The sequence below is a fragment of the Copadichromis virginalis genome, linkage group LG18, assembly GCF_057382275.1.
Source record: "Copadichromis virginalis isolate Kocher_CV1m ecotype Utaka linkage group LG18, C_Virginalis_male_GT1.1, whole genome shotgun sequence".
NCBI lineage: Eukaryota > Metazoa > Chordata > Actinopteri > Cichliformes > Cichlidae > Copadichromis > Copadichromis virginalis.
In genome coordinates, this window is record NC_140635.1 from 9,275,264 (window position 1) to 9,293,760 (window position 18,497).

Below are 18,497 nucleotides of genomic sequence, written 5' to 3' on the forward strand. Positions count from 1 at the left end.
CACAGATGAATTTGTATCAAAAACAGCAACCAAGCCAAAGTAATGAATAACACACATAAATAACAACTGCTTGAGAGACCAAACAATTTCTTTTCATCTGTTCCTTGGCAGAAAGTTAAGACAGCTATTCAGCTTTAGGTTTCAATAAACAGAAGTAATGGATGCAGTCCCTTTGAAATGTCACACAAAAGTCTACTTGTGCATATACTTAGCTTTAACTCTTCTCTTTTTTGTTTTGTATTCCAAAAGGTTTTCATTTTCTCCAGAGGATGTCTCTCTTTCAGTGGTTATCGACTGTTCACATTCATTTTCAGACTGTTGGAATGTCGATGCTGGCCGAACGTTTCTTGCTAGAATACAATGGCCTAATTTTGCGTGCATTATCTGTCATCTTTATTTCGTACTGGAATATACTTTTGCCTACTTGTTTTGTTTTTAAGACATTTGTATGCAGTTCATCTATCATTGCAGTAATACCCTCTGGAATGAATGCCCACTGTTTAACTGTGTCTAAAACAGCATTTAGTTTTCCAACTGCATCTTCTGTGCATTTTTTGTCTGTGCTTTCAACTACAGGAGTGTCATTCAAAGTTGATAGAGGACTTTTCAGAGAGTTTTTCATTTGTTTAAAATGGCTACAAGCCACCTTCAGGCAAGCACATGTGTTATAGTGAGAGAACGTACAACAAGTGCACTGAAGTGTTTCAGCCGATGCAAAAAAACACAGATTTCCAAACAAACTTGGCATTTTTATCACTTTCAAGTCCTCACAGTGTACAAAGTAATGCCTTTCTTTCACTGCAATTCTTGCCAAGGTCTGTTTCCATGTTTGGATAGATGTCATTGTCAGCCTCTGCTAATTTTGCAAGTAACACTAGATGCTTGCAAAGAAGTCCTCGTAAGCCATATGTACAGTTGCAGTAGGACTCAACAGGGCAGACATCATACACCATGTCTTCTCTTGACTCAGATGGGACTTGATATGCATTAACTCCATGGCTGTTCTTGACTGTAATTTTAACCACTTTCCATCAGTCTTGAAGCAGAGTCTGAAACTTGAGACAAGGTGTCAGCAAACCTGTTTTTCATGCGGCCCAAAAAACAAATGAACAAGGTCCATTAAATAAACAATCTATATGGCTAAGGACATGTCATAGTGTACCCGGTCTTTGGCTGCAATCACACACCAGCACTGACTGCACTTCCTAGTTCGATCTGCAAAATATAATTTGTTTAAGTACAAGTTACATTTTCCAATGTTAGAGAAAAAGAAGGCAGCTAATTTTATCTTTACCTATTGAGGAAAATAAGTAGTGGCAAAGTCGGGACCTGAGCTTTGTGATTTCAGTGTTGTACTCCTCCACTTGTGTTTTACCGTCAATGAGAGATTGGGCAAACTAATAATTGACGAAGAAGAAAAAAAAAAAAGAACAAAAAGAATTAGATTAACAAAGAAATGTTTGTTTGTTTTTAACCCCCCCCCTCCCCGAGAAAAAAAAAAAAAAACAGAGCAACCAAAGCAAAGCATTACTGCTGAAATGGTTCAATCTACAAAAAAAATTGAGATTTTACCATCCTGCCTCTAAGGCTTTAAAAACTGAATAGGCAAAAATGTAAACATTACTTATATAGGTTAAAGCTATAGTTTTCAGTACCATTATGACATGCACTCCACATGAGTTCCCATCCTGTTGATGTGGGTGGCTCACATGTGACAAGGTCCACTCTCCAGTGCAGCCTCTTGCTGAAGCAAATGAGCTGAGAGATCGCAGTTATTACAAATAAAAAGCATATAGAGAAATCAATAACCACGTTCGGTAATGATTTCAATTAAATTAAATATGTTATGTTAAATATGTTAATTAATTACCTCCAGTTTTTCAACACCGCACTTTTTCTGACCTCCGACTCGCCAAATGAATTCATATAGACTATGGTCCTCTTGGGTATGTCACAAAACTGTTTTGTAAAAAGATGGATATGGTAGGCTTGGGCCTTGAGCTTTCCTAATGAGGGACACTGAAAAGTATCATGCACTAGAGAGAGTGCAAAATCTGTGCAACTTACAAACAAGGTCCAGTGGCTGCCGTTTTCCAGACAGGCTCCAATCAATTTCTCATACATCTGAAAGATGTTTTTCTGGAAATAAAAATAATGTGACAAGTATGTTTTTCTGTCAAGAATGACACTGCAAAACTGCAAAAGCTTGTCAGGTGAGACTTGTAATTAATTCTGCAGATACACAAACATATAGAAAGTGTCATTTTTGGTTTACATTAATTAATTTCTATAGTGTGTACAAAACAAATCAAGACCACAGACTCAACACGCACCACTCAATTTTTGGTGTTCTTTATCAGTTGGCCAAGACAGAAATGTTTTAATCTGTGTGCATTGCTTTTGAACAAGTCTTTACACAGAAAAGGTTTCAGAAAGGTATTTTTCAGGTTCTTCTGACAAGGCTTCAATTTTGGAAAATGCTGTTTGTTTATAGTGGCAACTTATAAACCCTTTGTGATAAGAACATAGTTACCACAGTCCAAGTCATACCTTCAAAAAGTATGCACTTTGTGCTCTTGTGGACCCATCCAAAATTTTTCCAGTGATTTGGCTTGGTATTGGATAAATGTGAGGGAAATTCTATAAAAATAACATAAATACACCTATGTTTTCAAATACATTACAAAAAACGTAAACATGCTATGTCATTATGATCAAACAAGCTTTTCAACATACCTCACACTGCAAATAGATTAGGCCATCTATTACCTTATAAAACAAATAAATAAATACATATAAATAAAAACAGAACTAAGGAACACGATTCATTAAGTAAATTGTACAATAACATTGCATGTGATAATAAAAGGCTTGATTGGTTGATTATTCAACATGAGTTGACATTTACCTGACATTGTGAAGGAGTCACAGTTTCTGTAAGGGTGTAAGAACATAACATGTGGATTTGTTACACTTCTTTTTCACAAGTTAATAACAATCAATAATTTTCATTCCATTATTTACAAGCTATCACACGATGTCCCAGGGACAACATCTACACGATGTCCCAGGGACAACATCTACGCGATATCCCAGGGACAACATTTACGCGATATCCCAGGGACAACATTTACGCGATGTCCCAGGGACAACATTTACGCGATGTCCCAGGGACAATATTTACACGATGTCCCAGGGACAACATCTACACGATGTCCCAGGGACAACAATTACACGATGTCCCAGGGACAACAATTACACGATGTCCCAGGGACAACATTTACACGATGTCCCAGGGACAACATTTACACAATGTCCCAGGGACAACATTTACGCGATGTCCCTGGGACAACATTTACGCGATGTACCAGGACAAATTTGTAAATTTCTGGATTACTGTTAATCTCCATAGAATCAAGAACTCATGTCCAGTTTCACAGCTATGGACCAGTTAATTATGTTTCCAGGTGATAGTTTGATTCATAGATTCAGCACACAACCATAAGTCTAGGCCTTTTAGTCCAGATTCTCTTCACTTATGTTTGTAAAATGATCAGGGAAGCTACTGCAATTTTGCCTGACCCAACCCCCGGGCCACGAAACACCCAAAAAGTTGGGGAACACTGGTTAGCTAATGCTGTCGTCAAGTAGCCTATCGCTAGCAAACAAACAGCAAGCCAAGTGAGGAACATATGTATAATGCTTACCGTTTATTAAAGGAAAGTATCCTAAATTGACTTCAAATTCGGCGGACAGGCGGTGGTTTTTCGCTTCTTCACTTGTATTTCGAAATACTCGAAGGCGGGTATTTCGAAGTCGCAAAGGAATGACGTCACAAGAAGGTGATTGGTCACTTGCAATGTTGAACCTGGAACAACATTAATTATGATGATGTGGGAACAATGCTGACACGAGGAAATCAGATCGTCCAGGAAATCAGATCGTCCGTAAAATAAGCACAACATCCTCTGCAAGAATAAAAGAAAAGCCAGAAAAAGCTCTGTAACACACATACAGTTTCTAGGTCTGACCAACAATCTCCATCACCAACCAGTGTTGCCTTCTACTTTTAAATATCCTATGAACCTCAAGTAAAGCAGCAATCTGAGAGCGAAATATACCGGCTCCATTCTTTTAGTACAGGTAAGCAGTAATATTCTATAATAACTTCTCACACCTTCTATTCGAGCGCCCTCTGTCAGACATCATTTACAGTTTCAATAAAGCTGCATTCACAAACACTGCAACCCAGTTTTACTGTTAAGCGACAATTACAGTTCACCGTTTTGAGTTGTTTGTATCCACTTATCAGGAACCCGACTATAGTTTGAAAGTCCAGGGCATGCAAAGTTCATTCTTGCACAATGCTCGACTTTAAAGGGACCATCAGTGTGAAGCACTCTGGAAAGACTGGAGCAAACGGTGGACTGACTTCTTAACAAATCAGTTGTTAAGAACTTCAGTGTGGTGACTGATTAGTCAATGACTGAACAATCAACAGACTTGTAACCTTTCAGTAACATGTGTGTGCTGTATGAACTATAATATTAAAAAATATTATGTTACTCTTGTACATGTATTCAAGGATCATGCTGCTAACTCAACAAAAACAATCAGGTCAGATGTTAAAATGACCTGTTTTCTGCATTCTAAAATAATCTACAAACTTACCTACAGACCGTTTGTTTTGAAAACAGCTGAAATATAATATGATCATTTCTGGAGCTGATTTGACATCGGCTTTCAGGATATCCAGGAACAGATCGACATGTTACATACTACCCTAAAACTCAGTGTAGAAGCGCACGAACGTTTAAGCGGTTAACAAGCGGCGGCTGGCTCGACTGTGGTGGGTAAAAACACCGATGTCAACACATTAAAGTGAAATAAAATCAGACACTTTTTGCAGGCTGACTTTAAACTCTGCAAAACCGATTTTCTCAAGAATAAACCACTGCAGAAAAGCAAACGTCACCCATTATATATATATATAATATATCCTAAAAAATTATATATCTTGTGCTTAACTTTTGCAAATAGGTAATATTTTGATAATTTGGCCGGATATTTAATGTTGCTACATTCTCGCCGAAATCGTCGCACTATTTTATGCACTAGAAACAGTGCTTTTTCAGAACTTTACTTCCAGTTCTGAATTTCGTTTGAAATGCATTCTGGGATACTTGGCTAAGGCGAAGTCCAAACAAGTCGTCACCAGAAGCGTACTTTGAGCGTATTTTGAATTTAAAACATATTTGGGCTGCGACTCAAGTCTGTCTTAAGTCCGCGTGATCACGGGTACTTCGAGAAACAAAACCAACCACCAGACTCATTCGCTTCGGTGAGTTTTGGTTTTAAGAAAAAAAAAACATCCTTGTAAAACTCTCGGCTGTTGCACATATATGGAGATACATTTGTCTCGAAAGGTTGAAAATAATCTACGATATACAAATGTGCGGACTGAGTTAATTTTGAGTGCTCACAAATCCGTGCTCCAGTCCACATAGATACACAGCAATGTAAACATATGGAAAACTATTTTGCAAGTACTGTACATGTTACAGTACAGTGATAATTTACGTATTGAGGTCTATATATATATATATATATATATATATATATATATATATATATATATATTATTTTATTTTATTTTATTTATTTATTTATTTTTGCCTGTCCCGTTTGGATTTTTAGCCATCAGAATTGTTGTCTGAAGGCCAAGAAAGATGCCAAGTGGATTTACTTTACCAAGTGGATCATCGTGGCTTTGCCATATTGGTCCATTTAACTGACCTTTATTATAATTATGTATTTATTTTATTTTCATTTTTTAAAGATGGGACAGACATGACTGGGGGATAGGACAGGGTGAAAGAAAGAGAGGGTGAGAAAGAAAGAAAAATAGAGGGGAGAAGAGATGGTGAGAAAGGGGGGAAGAAAAAAAAACAAAGAGCAACATAATAAATCCAGGCTGGAGAAATCCAGGCTCATCCAGGCTGGAGAAACTGATCAGGAGGGCCCTGTTTCAGGAAGCCGGTTTAGAAAACTCAGAGTGAAAAACGACACTCACGGTTGAGTAACCCCGAACTGTCCAACTCGGAATATTCGGTTTCAGAAAGGCTGATAACAATTAGTTCAATCAACGCGGAGTTGCGTCAACCCCAAGTGAAGCGCGCGGACGAGGATACATAAAGCCCTGATAAGCGGAGCACAGATTAAGCGAGTCACCATGGAGACGGAGGGAAAGAAGGCGCGGTCAATGTATTTCACAGCGCTTGAGGCCGAAATTCTGATGGCAGCATATGCCGATAACATGCAAATTCCGCGGAAAAAAGTAACACAGCCACAGCTGCAAAAGAAAGAGAGCATGCATGGCAAAACATAGCCGACAGAGTCAATGCGTGAGTGTTAATTTAAACATTGATCTAGGGATTTCCACCCATTTAACACGTTATTTTATCATATGTTATTTTATTTGTTATTTTATACATTTTATTTTGTGATGTGATGTGAGCGCAGGTGCAACCCAACAGGCCCCAAACGTGCCTGGCAGCAAGTAAAAATGAAATATAAAAATTAGAGATGGACCGATCCGATATTACGTATCGGTATCGGTCCGATACTGACCTAAATGACTGGATCGGATATCGGAGAAAAATAAAAAATGTAATCCGATCCATTAAATATCACGAAAGCACCTCACAAAACTTGCAACACGCCATAACTCACCTCAGAACGTTAGCATGTCGGAGCAGTATGCATCACGTGATAGAGCGGCTGTGGCACGCGGGACCTGTGGTCTGGATAGCATTTGGAGCTTCGCTAGCAACCCGGCATTTCATCTCCGACAAAGTTATCCCCGAGAGAAGTAAAGCAAGTGTGTAAGTCCATCTCTGAATGTTTGTAAAGCATTCCTGCGTTAAGCTTAACGAGCGACTGCCTCTCGTTCTCGGGCTGCTACTTCAATCGTGAAACTGCTTAAATGATCAGCTGATCGGCTTTTCTGTCGCGAGTCCGTCTTTGTTTTTGGCCCACTTTGCACCAGAAAGAGGAAACCAGCGGCTGAACAACAGCAGCACGTTTAAGCTTGATAAGCTGTTGTTAGAATTTATTTAATATTACTTTCTACACCAGGATCTTTTTCTACGTAGCTGACGCTGGTAACTGTGCAGGGGCGGATCTAGCAAAGTTTATCCAGGGGGGCCGATAGGGCATTAACTGGGAAAAGGGGGCACAAAGACATACTTTTCTTTCTTATTCTCATTTAAAATGTCTAGCTTTTAATAAATAATTATCTGACACACAAAGTTTTAATTTGATGTAAAATGAATAGAAGTCAATTACTGTATATAGTGACTATTAAGTCTAATATATATACCCTAGTAAGCTATAGTACTTTTTCCTTTGGGAAGGTACCATCTGTGCAGTCTGCAATTTTGTTGAAGAAAGATGTTGAATCTATTTAATATTTCTTGAAAAATAATTGATTTCTGTGCATTTTTTTTCACACTGCATCAAATTAAGGTTGATTACGTCGATTAAGCATCATGAGGTGGCGCGTGAGGGGTGGTTCCCTATTTTTTATTTATTTATTTTTGTTGTTGCTGGGAGTTGGAACCCTATTAGTTAGGTTGCTTAATATTTACGCTAAGTACTCTTTAAAATACCAGAATAGGGAGGATGGTGTAGGTCTAAGTTTATTAGATTGATCAGTATTGCTGAACTATTAAATATTTTTTTTGTACACAGGTATAACAGAATAGCTTTAGTGTAGTTGTTGTTTTAAACTTGAGTATGAACTTGCAGACTTGCAAAATGCAGCAAGATATTTTAAAAAACAGTTTTGTTGATTAAAAAACACTATATCGGATTCATATCGGTATCGGCAGATATCCAAATTTATGATATCGGTATCGGTATCGGACATAAAAAAGTGGTATCGTGCCATCTCTAATAAAAATATAGTCCAAACAGGTAAGGTGTAATTGTATTATGAGCCATAGTGCTTGGTCTGTTTGTCCGATGTAAATCAATTGCAGTTAGAGGCTACATTAATTTTCTTTCTGTAAGCACTTATTGAAATTATCTGAGCACATTACAAGTACATATTTGCTTACTCTGTATGCTCAAATGTGACCCGTTATAGCCAACAGAAAAAAAGTGGAGGCCCGAAAAACAGGTGGGGGTCCTCCACCACCACCACTCACAGAGGCTGAGCAGTTGGCCCTCAGCCAAAACAGTGGGCGCCCTGTGGCCGAAGGCATCTCTGCGGGGACATCCTCTGAGTCAATAACCCCGCAAGACACAAGTGCCTACATAGGGGGTAAATTCAAAATAATACATGATGTGCATACATCCTTTCTTCACAGTCACCTTTGCAGTGCTGCTCATTCATTTGATAAACTCTTTACCATAATGGATTATTTTGTAGTGAAGTTATTTTCCTACTGATTTTGCCTTCCCTCAGTCTTGGTTGTCTTTGAGAGCATAATGACAATGAAGTGTAAGGTGATTGGTATGTTTGTTAATTGCCATTTGGTCCCTTGTAAGTTATAAGTGACCTGTATAAACCTCATATTCTATCAGTTGATGGTGTACTGCATCTGGTGCAGCCTCCTGTTGAGCCAGACCAACATGCAGTTGTGAGTAATACTCCACAGATTATATGAGTTTACAGTAGAACAGCAATGTTGTTTATTTCTTTACTACAGGAAAATAATGAAGAAACATTGACAGCTGTTACAGAGGAGGAAGCAACAGAGACACTTTATGAGGTTTACATCTTTTAATACTTTGTGTACAGGAAATACAGGCGACCAATAAAGCCAGTTGAACAAAAAATCTGTTTATTCTTCTTTCAACATGTTGAGGTGATGGGTCAAAAGAAATGATTGTGACATATGGTGTCTCTGACTGCGCTTCCATCTTGTATGTCCGTGGGAGGGTCAGGATGTTCATGGTTTGGATCACTGCTGATGTTTGGTTCAGAAGGACAGTGTTCTCCTCTAATTGTGGCAATGTTGTGAAGAATCACACATGCCACAATAATGTCACATGCCCTTTCTGGGGTGACCCTGAGTCTTTGCAGGCACTGGAACCGGGCCTTAAGCATTCCGATAGTCATTTCAACTCTGGCTCTTGTCCTGCAATTAGCCAGATTATATCGCTGCTGTGGGCCCGGTTCAGGGTCAGAGTAAGGGGTAAGCAAATAGGGTAAACATGGATACCCCCTATCACCAAGCAAGTAGCCAGTGAACTCTCCTAAGACAGAAGGATACACTTCAGTTCAAATGTCCCTGAAGCAATTGGTCTTTATATATTTTAAAGTATTTTCAACTCACCATGTCCAAATTTTGTGCTCAGTGTACATTCACGGAATATTTGTGAGTCATGGACAGAGCCTGGCCACTTGGCTTCCACATTTGTGATAATGTTGGCAGCATCATATATGATCTTCACAGTGCAGAGAACACAAATTAGCATCCATTACTATAATGAAATAATTTGTTAGTTTGACATGCTACAGGGAACTATGTACCTGTACATTAATGCTGTGGAAAGACTTCCTGTTCACATAGTCTCCTTCATTTACTGAAGGAGCAATGATTGGAATGTGAGTGCCATCTGTACAGCCAATCACGCCTGGGAACCCTGAAAATAAATGTAAAATTTAAGTAGTAGTTCAAGTATCACCACATCATAAATTAAGTTTTGGTCATCCTGATACCTGCAATTTTGTGGCATCCCTCTTTGATGAATCTTGTGGGTCTATGACCGGGGAACACCACAAACGAGTACAGGAGACGTTTCAGTGCAACTGTAACATTCCTGACTGCCCGACAGACGGTAGCCTTGGAAACGTGCTCAGCGTCACCAATATTATACAGAAAGCTCCCGTTTGCAAAAAACCGAAGTGCAATACAAATAATATGTACAGAACTGAGAGCATGTCCGCGATGTGTCACATGCGTAATATATGGCCTGAGGATGTTATCCAAATAAATTATAGATTGTGCTGAAAAACGGTAACGTTCACACAGAAAATCATCAGGAAATGATAAAATGTCCAAACGCGCTCTGATCACTCTCTCCCGGCGGAGAGCTCTGCGGAGAATTTGGGCTTCACGATCTACTGGCTCTTCAAGGAAGGGACACGCCATGTCTGACACTTCCTACTGTCAGGTTTCCGACAAAGGGGCGGAGACAGTCAGGGTTAGTTGTAGTAAACCTGCTAGGGGGCAGGTTAGCTTCACGGCGTGTGTCGTCATAGTGACTCACTCAGGCTGCAGCTGAACTCGCTTTGTGAAACCGAAAACCCAGAGTTTTCGTTAACTCAGGGTATACTTACTCAGTTTTTCCACTAAACCGGCTTCCTGAAACAGGGCCGAGGGCTAGCTCTGTGGTCGGCATGAAGCTGGACACTCTGGTGACAGTGGCAGAGAAAAGGACATTAAAGAAACTGATGGACATTATGGACAATGCCAGGCATCCTCTGCACACGGCCATTAACAACCAGAAGAGTCTGTTCAGTGACAGGTTGCTTCTCCCCAAGACAAGAACTAACAGACTTAAAAACTCCTTTGTCCCACACGCCATCAAACTGTTTAACTCCTCTCTGGAGGGGAGAGGGAGGGGAAACAGGAGGACAAAGGAGGGGGGAACAACTAAGCTGTAGTGCCTCTTCACCTCACTGTACAATACCTTTTGTGCAATACTTTTGTAAATAGTCAACAGTGCAATAGACTCAATACTTGAAATGTGCAATTCACTTGTATTTTTATTTTTTATTCCTATTTATTCTATTTATCCCCTTCGTATATTTTATTTATATTGTCTCTGTATTTATATATGTGTGTGTGTGTGTGTGTGTGTGTGTGTGTGTGTGTATGTGTATATATATATAATATTCTGTAACTCTGTAACTTCTGTCGGTGCTGTGCTTTTTTGGAAATCGAATTTCCCAGAGGAACCCACCCGAGGGATTAATAAAGTTCTATCTAATCTAATCCAATCTAATCTAAAAACAACACCCTCACAATAAACTAGCTAACAATAGATAACAGTAGATACTTTTTTTTAATTTCACCTGTTGGGAATGAAAAAAGAAAACAAGCAGAAGAAAACGAGAGCAATAGAATAAACAACATCACGATGATCTATGGGAATATAACGGTAAATACTAAATATTAAACATTATTGTGCAGCACGTAAGATCAACAGCGCACAGTGTGCTTTGAGGTAGGAGCCAAAAAGGGTGTAGTTTGTGTGTGTGAGCACCCGTGTGTACACCTGTAAGCATGAACGCACTTGTTTTTAAAAGGTTCCTTCATGTAATGATCTGCTAGAGCAGCGGTCCCCAACCTTTTTTGCCCCACGAACCGGTTTATGCCCAAAAACATTTTCACGGACCTTTAAGGTGTTGCGGATAAATACAACATAATAAAACTAGTACCGGTACCGAAAAAAAGAAGATTTATTCATAACACACGTGAAAAGACCCAGGAAAACCGAGTTAACGATAAAAACGATAACAAAATAACGCTGAAAAACGATAAAAACCCTGAAAACCATACATTTCACACCTGAGCCTCAACTCTCGCGGCCCGGTACCAAACGACTCACGGACCGGTACCGGTCCGGGGATTGGGGACCGCTGTGCTAGAGGGTGTGGGGAGCCACAGCCCCATCCACCAGGGCATGAAGCAGGTATGGAGGAGATCAAAACTCCAAACATCCAGAGGCCCCCAGAACACAAGAGACCAAGGAAGACCAACAGAGGGGCAGCCGCGCCACTATCCCAGAAAGAGCTGACGAGAGTCCCAGATGAGGGGTCACTCAGCAGCCGCGGAGCAGAAGCCGGGGGGGTTGCAGTGACGTGCCCGTGAGCTCCGCTGGCAGCCAGCTGTGCCTGAGTGACCGAGCCCCAGGCCGAGAGGCTGAGGGCACCCCACCCCCGAAGTGGTCCGAGCGAGCCCCAGGCTCCAGGCCCCGACAAGCAGCCACCAAGGAGTGAGTCGGTGTGTACCTGGGCGCCCATCCCCGGACACAAAGAACCACCAACGCACCGATGTCTGAGGGCGTCTGTCACTGGCAGGGGAAGTGGTGGGGGGAGATAGGCCTCCATACCTTGGAGGGCCCGAGATGCCCCCAGAGAGGTGGCGTCTGATACCCGACCAGATACAAACATCCATTCCCACCCTCATGCTCTCATATGTAATTACTCAACACTCACCCAACGTGGAGATATATTCCTCTTGTTAAAAGACCCATATTCACAAGGCGGTCTTGTGAATACCCTCAAAGCTGCAGGACTGCTTTGAGGGTATAGAGAATGTAATTTGTGAACAACATTGAGAAATCAATAACAGTTTAACCCAGGGGTAGGCAACTCCAGGCCTCAAGTGCCGGTGTCCTGCAGGTTTTAGCTCATTCAAATTGCTAAATTATCTCCTAAACGTGTCTTGACATTCTCCAGAAGACTGGTAATGAACTAATCATTTGATTCAGGTGCGAGACCCAGGGTGAGATCTAAACCCTGCAGGACACTGGCACTCGAGGCCTGGAGTTGCCTATCCCTGGTTTAACTGATTGCATGACAGAATATATATCAAATTCTGTGAACACATCATCCTGCCAGGCAGGACTGTATCACTGGATCACTTTTTCCTGATTATCCTGGACTCTTTGTGCCTCTGTTATTTCCAGTCAGCTTGTGTTACCACCTTGCAAGTCTTATTAACTTTTAATTAATTGTGACTATGCATTGATGGCATGGATTTGGGACCTTTTGTCCTAATCAACATCTATTCAAATTTTTTGTTTTTAAAAGTTTAATTGTAAACAATGGAAGAGAAATATCACTTTGAAGTTGGTGTTTACCTTTTGAAGTGGCTGTGTGATCATGAAAACGGGAATCAAAACTGCCTGAAGTGCAACGAGTGACTGAATAATTGTACTGAACATAAAAAAAACCTTTAATGGAAATCCATGCAAACCATTTACTTAACTAGAAAGAAGTCTTTACTGATGGGTGCATGGGAGGGTATCTGGTGCAAAGGTATCACACTAACAGTGGCTGTGCAAGAGCTGTTAAATATTAACAAAAAATAGTCAGAGTTTCTGTCTCGCTCTGGAAGATCCTGCTGTGCTGATTTGCTGCCCAGTGTAAAATATTACTGCCACTGTCTGAAATGGATCTAGTATTAACATTATTGACAGAGAGTACAGTGGGCACTTGTAATGTGGTTGCTTGCTAATGATACATATTTAAACTGGCACATTTTTTGAGTGGAGTTTGGATTTGGGTTTCCTGCACTCAGAGACCAAACTGGGACAGTGGGTTGTTGGTGTAATTAATAAACATAATGTAATGTAATATGGATCGATCTGTCTCTGAAATTTCTTACAAAAAGTATTGTGTAAGGGGACTTTTTATCTTACATTCATAAAGTCCAATCTTTTTCTCTTTTTCAGAAAAGATGTCCTCTCAAGTGAGACTGAAGCTGCTGCCAAGCATCAAATGTATGTTTGATGAGCCCATTCAGGTGAAGGTGGCCGGGCTGAGGCCAAGGCAGGTTGTCAACATGAGAGCCAAATTAACTGATGACAAGGGAGTGGTGTTCAGCTCCTCGGCCACCTACAGGGCTGATGGCAGTGGGGAGGTCGACCTGAAAAGAGACCCCTCGCTAGGTGGGAGCTACGTTGGAGTAGAACCCATGGGTCTGCTGTGTTCCATGAGGCCACATACCATGCACAAAATATATCTAAAGACAAATGCCATAAACCCCCAGGTGGTGAAGTTTTCTGTGCATGAGGAGGAGGGCAGATTACTGGCAGAGATGATGAATGAGAGGCTTCTGATGAGAGATGGGGTCACCAGGGTTCCCGTCAATGAAGGGAACATCCGTGGAGTCCTTTTCACTCCTCCAGGTACTGGAGGTGGTTCCTAGGTTTCTATGTTCATTTTAGTTCATTTAACATTAACCAGCTTTTAAATCAACATTGTTGAAATTAAACTTTAACTGTCATTCAGTCATCTGAAACTTCTAGTTCAAATTTTAATTTTCTCCCACCTTGCTTACTGTAGTTCACATTTCAGGTGCGTTTCTCAGTCCTCCACAACTCATGTCCAGTTAGTACAGAATGCAGCAAGACCTTTGTTTGAAAGACTGCTAACAAAAAATAGCTGACTGTCACATATTACACCTATTCTTGCGTCCCTTCACTGGCTTCCAGAGAAATTAAGAATAAAATTTAAAATATGACTTGCTGCTGATTAGAATCTTTTTTCTTTCTTCCAGGAAAAGGTCCTTTTCCTGCTGTGTTGGATTTGCCCACCTCAGTATCTGAGGCAAGACCCAGTCTACTGGCTAACAAAGGCTTTGTGGTTCTCTCAGTGGCGGTGTACAATAAGAAGGGTGACAATATCACAGAGACACATCTGGACCACTTTGAAGAAGCAATGAATTTCTTAAAACAGCAACCAAAGGTGAGTTGCTCTAGTGCGCACAGACAGCAGAAAGATGTTTCATACTGAAGGAAAGTTTATGTTTCTATACTCTGTGCATTCTCAGAGAAGAGAGTAAATTTGTAGATCCCAGGTGGAATATCTGCTGTATTCCTGTAGCTAATGGGAATCTTAATTAGCTTAAGTGGAGTTTCAGAAATACTCTCATTTACATTCATTCAGATAATTGAATAAATTTCAGAGAGCATAAAGCCTCAGCTTTACGACATATTTTTTGTAATCGCACAAATCTTCTTGAGAAAACATGAATTGTTTCTATTATCACACAATAACATAATAATTTCTAACATATAATAATTTTCAAGATCAACATTATCAGCCCCCTGAAAAATTGACCTTTTTATTGATAGTAGAAGCCACTGCTGTGCAATGTTTGAGCTGTCACTTGAGAACGCATCACCCCAAAAACAGAAGAAATCCTTTTATAATTTTATAGAATAAGAAATGTTGAAGATCTCTAAGCAAGAAATAGATATACAAAGTTATCACAGCATTTCCAAGTTTCAATATGCAAAGTTAAGAAATTCAGCCAAGAGAGTCACACAGTACAGAACAAGCTTGGCAGGGTAGGAAGCAAAAGATTTCAAACACTCTAGAAAGAAAACTAGTGATAGATGTGTCTAAAGACCCCAGTACTACTGCCAAGACACTAGAATCTAGAATTGTAGTCTCAAAAAGGACAATCACGAGAACAAACAAAAATTTGCAGTGTGAAGTGAACCAAGGTCCATGCTAGAAGCCAATAAAATCTGGAGGAGCTTGAGAGATTTGCCAAAAGAGGAATAGACTGTAGAATGTAACAGCGGCTCTGCGTAGCGTGATAACGTGGTCATGGGGCCAAGTGGGGGAAATTGGGCTTGAAGGGGTAACTGTAGCATGGCTTGGTACATAGAGCGATCACACTGAGGAGCGTGGAGTTAGAACTGTGGTAAAAGGGGAGTACTAGAAAAGGTGAGCATGGCTATATGTCTTGCTTACTTGCAGGTGGAGTGAAAGATGCTTGGAGGGAGAGGGGGCGTGAGTTAGACGGTGTGAGATGGCTGACCTGAGTTCCGTAGGTTCCGAAGGAGTGTGATGGCAGGAGGGCAGGCAGGTGAAGCACGGAGAGATTTCCAGAGAAGAGCTGGGTTATCCGAGGTTCAAGAGATTAGCTTAATTTGGGGGTAAGGGTTTTGGAGGTTCCGGGAAAAGCTAGGGCACAAGAGAACAAGGTAAGAAAAGCACTTGGCAAATAACATGGAGCATTAGAGCCAGCTACCAACATGAAGTAGTTGACAAACTGTTGGAGAGGGAATATCAGTGTAAGGCTTAAATCTCTTTAGCCTGATTGCCTCAACTCAGCTCCAGGTGAGTGAAGCTGTTGGAGATATGACGGCCCTGCCCAGGGCCAGATACCAAGGAGACTCAAGACCCTGGTAGAAGTTTCCAGCCACTCACCCGGATCATGATAGCTTCACTGTGCATATATGAATGTGTTTATTTATTTAGTAATGGTAATATGCATATGTAGTCCACAAAAATGAAAATAATGACAGGTAGAGTCAGCCCTGCGCTCCAAATGTTTTATAGATTTGCATCGCCTTTTAATTTCTGTGTTATTTCACAGGTGGGCAGTAAAGGAGTTGGCATAATGTCAAGATGCAAGGGAGCAAATATCGGACTGGCACTCGCTGCTTTTGTGCCAGGTGTCGAGGCCATAGTGTGCATGAATGCCTGTAACGCCAATGTGGTCACGCCTCTCTACTACAAGAAACGGCAGATCCTGTCATCAATACTGTTTGACGAAAGCAAGTTTATTCCCACCGAGTCAGGTGCAATCATCATAAAGGATGCTCTTGAAGATCCCCTGGCAGAGAAGAATAAGGGCAGCTTGATCCCCATTGAACGAGCCAAGAGCCATTTTCTTTTCGCGGTTGTAGGAGACGACCTCAACTGGGACAGCGAAGCCTACATGGATGAAATGGTAGTGAGACTTAAGCATCATGGGAAGGAGAACTTTGAGACTGTTTTTTACCCTGGAGCTGGACACATGTTGGAGCCACCTTATGCACCCCACTGCCCCTCCAGCTTCAATGCAGGTGTAGGCAAACGAGTGCTGTGGGGAGGTGAGCCCAAGGCCCACATAGCAGCTGAGATCCACCTGTGGAAGAAGATCCAGGATTTCTTCAAAACTCACCTGAGTTGTGATGCAGCACAGACTAAAGCCAAGTTATAGATTCAAACAGGATGATTAGAAAGCTTGAGTTACAGAAACATAAATCATGACAGCAAATTGACTGTATGAAAATCACATTTTATAATTAATATAATAGTTGTTAATATGACAGTTTGAAATTTTAGGTGAAATTATGATTCGCACATGTCTTCCCCTCCTGTATCTCCTGAGCCCTGTACACATGTTTCTTTTTTCATTTTTCTTTATAATTTTTTGGGATTGTCACTTGATCTTCTGTCTGCTTATCCTGGACTCTACAGTCAGCTATGGTTTATTTCCAGTCGGCCTTTCTTAATGTTTCATTGAAATTACTGTTTATTTGTTTTGGCTATTTGTTCCATCATCACAGTGCCAAAAACATTATATGATGAGTGTAGATACATGTTTTTAATTTTTGCGTAACGCTGATTTTGTTATTTGATCCCACATTACTGTACTTATCTTTTGTAAATTGATCTTTATGTTGTAATTAAAAACAACAACAAAAAACAATTGTGTTAAAACTATTAAAGCCTAAAAAAAACGCAACAAAGAATAATGAGCTGACAAATAGACTTCAGTTTAAAGTTTAATTTACACAGTTTCCTTTCTGAGAGACCAGCAAATTAAAAAGATGACCCATGAAACATAACATATTAAAAATATTCAAATATATATAATGTGTAAATGGGAAACTAAAAATGGCTTTATTGATATGGTCCAACCCACAGATTAATTTCTTAACTTTAGGTGGAAGCAGTTTGTTATTATGTGAGAAGAAAAAACAAAACAAGGTGAGACAATGTAGCTACTCCTGTTTAATGGTTTACTCGTATTTTAAGGTAGTAAGTAAGGTACTAAGTCCACACAAGTCGTCACTAGAAATAAGGTATTCACTTGCTTTGAGCATATTTTGTATTGAACCATATTTGGTCTGCGACTCAAGTCCGTCATAAGTCCACAAGATCACGGGTACATCAAGAAACAGCACGGACTAGTGACTCATTTTCTTCAGTGAGTTTTGGTTTTAAGAAAAAAACATGCATGTAAAACTCTCTTTGGGCTGTTGCATATTTTATGGAAATAATACATCTCAAAATGATCTAAAAAAAAAGATTTTACAAATGTGTGCACTGTGTGAATTTTGAGTGCTCACAAATCCCTGCTCCACACAAACACACAGAAATGTAAACATACAGAAAGCTATTTACAAGTGCATATTTCAAAATCATAATGAACATATAAAAACACATTTTGAAGCTAAACTTCACAAATCTGCTCATTTGTGCAGTTAAAAGCTCCTTGAGCATAATACACTCGCACACACCAATCACAGTTGACAGTGTATAGGAATTTCTTTTACTTATGTATTAATCACATTATTTTATTGTATAATGCCTTGGTGCCACTGGATTTTAACATGTTTCACACTCATACTATAAGACAAATGGTGGGGGTGTAGTAAGGAAGTTGGGGGAAGCAGACAGCTCCACAGGAAGAAACTTTTGTCTCTTTGAGGACTCTGGTAGGTAGCAAGGGAGTGTGAACCTTAACCTCGTAAGACCCGAACTCTTCCACAGCATGTATTTTTAATTTCTCTTTGATATTTGGGCATATTGGGGCCCAATGAATGTAAAAACAAAGAATTACCAGATTTTTTTTTACCTTATTTTTGTTTTTATGAAAAATCAGAGCCACATATGAGGATATTCGTTGAAAATTTTGATAGAACAGTAGCAGTATAATGTCCTCATCAGTGGATATCAGGCCCTT

General features: G+C 40.2%; 2 protein-coding genes across 2 annotated transcripts in view; one reads left to right on the forward strand and one right to left on the reverse strand.

Annotated features, from left to right (window-relative positions):
* Positions 1-16,401, reverse strand: part of LOC146687244 (acyl-coenzyme A thioesterase 5-like) — a 35,639-nt gene extending 19,238 nt beyond the window's left edge. The window contains exons 1-2 of the mRNA XM_085440365.1: positions 16,334-16,401; positions 15,576-15,721 (exon numbers count right to left, since the gene is read on the reverse strand). The gene's annotated coding sequence lies outside the window, so the exon portion shown is untranslated. The remainder of the gene's footprint in view (positions 1-15,575; positions 15,722-16,333) is intronic.
* On the forward strand, positions 5,277-17,050 carry LOC146687246 (acyl-coenzyme A thioesterase 2, mitochondrial-like). Its single transcript, XM_085440369.1, has 4 exons — positions 5,277-5,341; positions 13,477-13,932; positions 14,304-14,491; positions 16,137-17,050. Exons 2-4 carry the CDS (start codon positions 13,482-13,484, stop codon positions 16,743-16,745), a joined length of 1,248 nt encoding a protein of 415 aa, XP_085296495.1. The 5' UTR covers positions 5,277-5,341; positions 13,477-13,481; the 3' UTR covers positions 16,746-17,050.
* The last annotated feature ends 1,447 nt before the right edge of the window (positions 17,051-18,497 follow it).

What these genes read in the sequence shown, in the direction of transcription:
- LOC146687246 (XM_085440369.1), top strand. Translation starts at nt 13,482, where the DNA reads ATGTCCTCTCAAGTGAGACTGAAGCTGCTGCCAAGCATCAAATGTATG. An exon ending in AGTCCTTTTCACTCCTCCAG is followed by an intron (nt 13,933 to 14,303) that starts GTACTGGAGGTG and finishes TCTTTCTTCCAG; the next exon opens with GAAAAGGTCCTTTTCCTGCT. An exon ending in TCTTAAAACAGCAACCAAAG is followed by an intron (nt 14,492 to 16,136) that starts GTGAGTTGCTCT and finishes GTTATTTCACAG; the next exon opens with GTGGGCAGTAAAGGAGTTGG.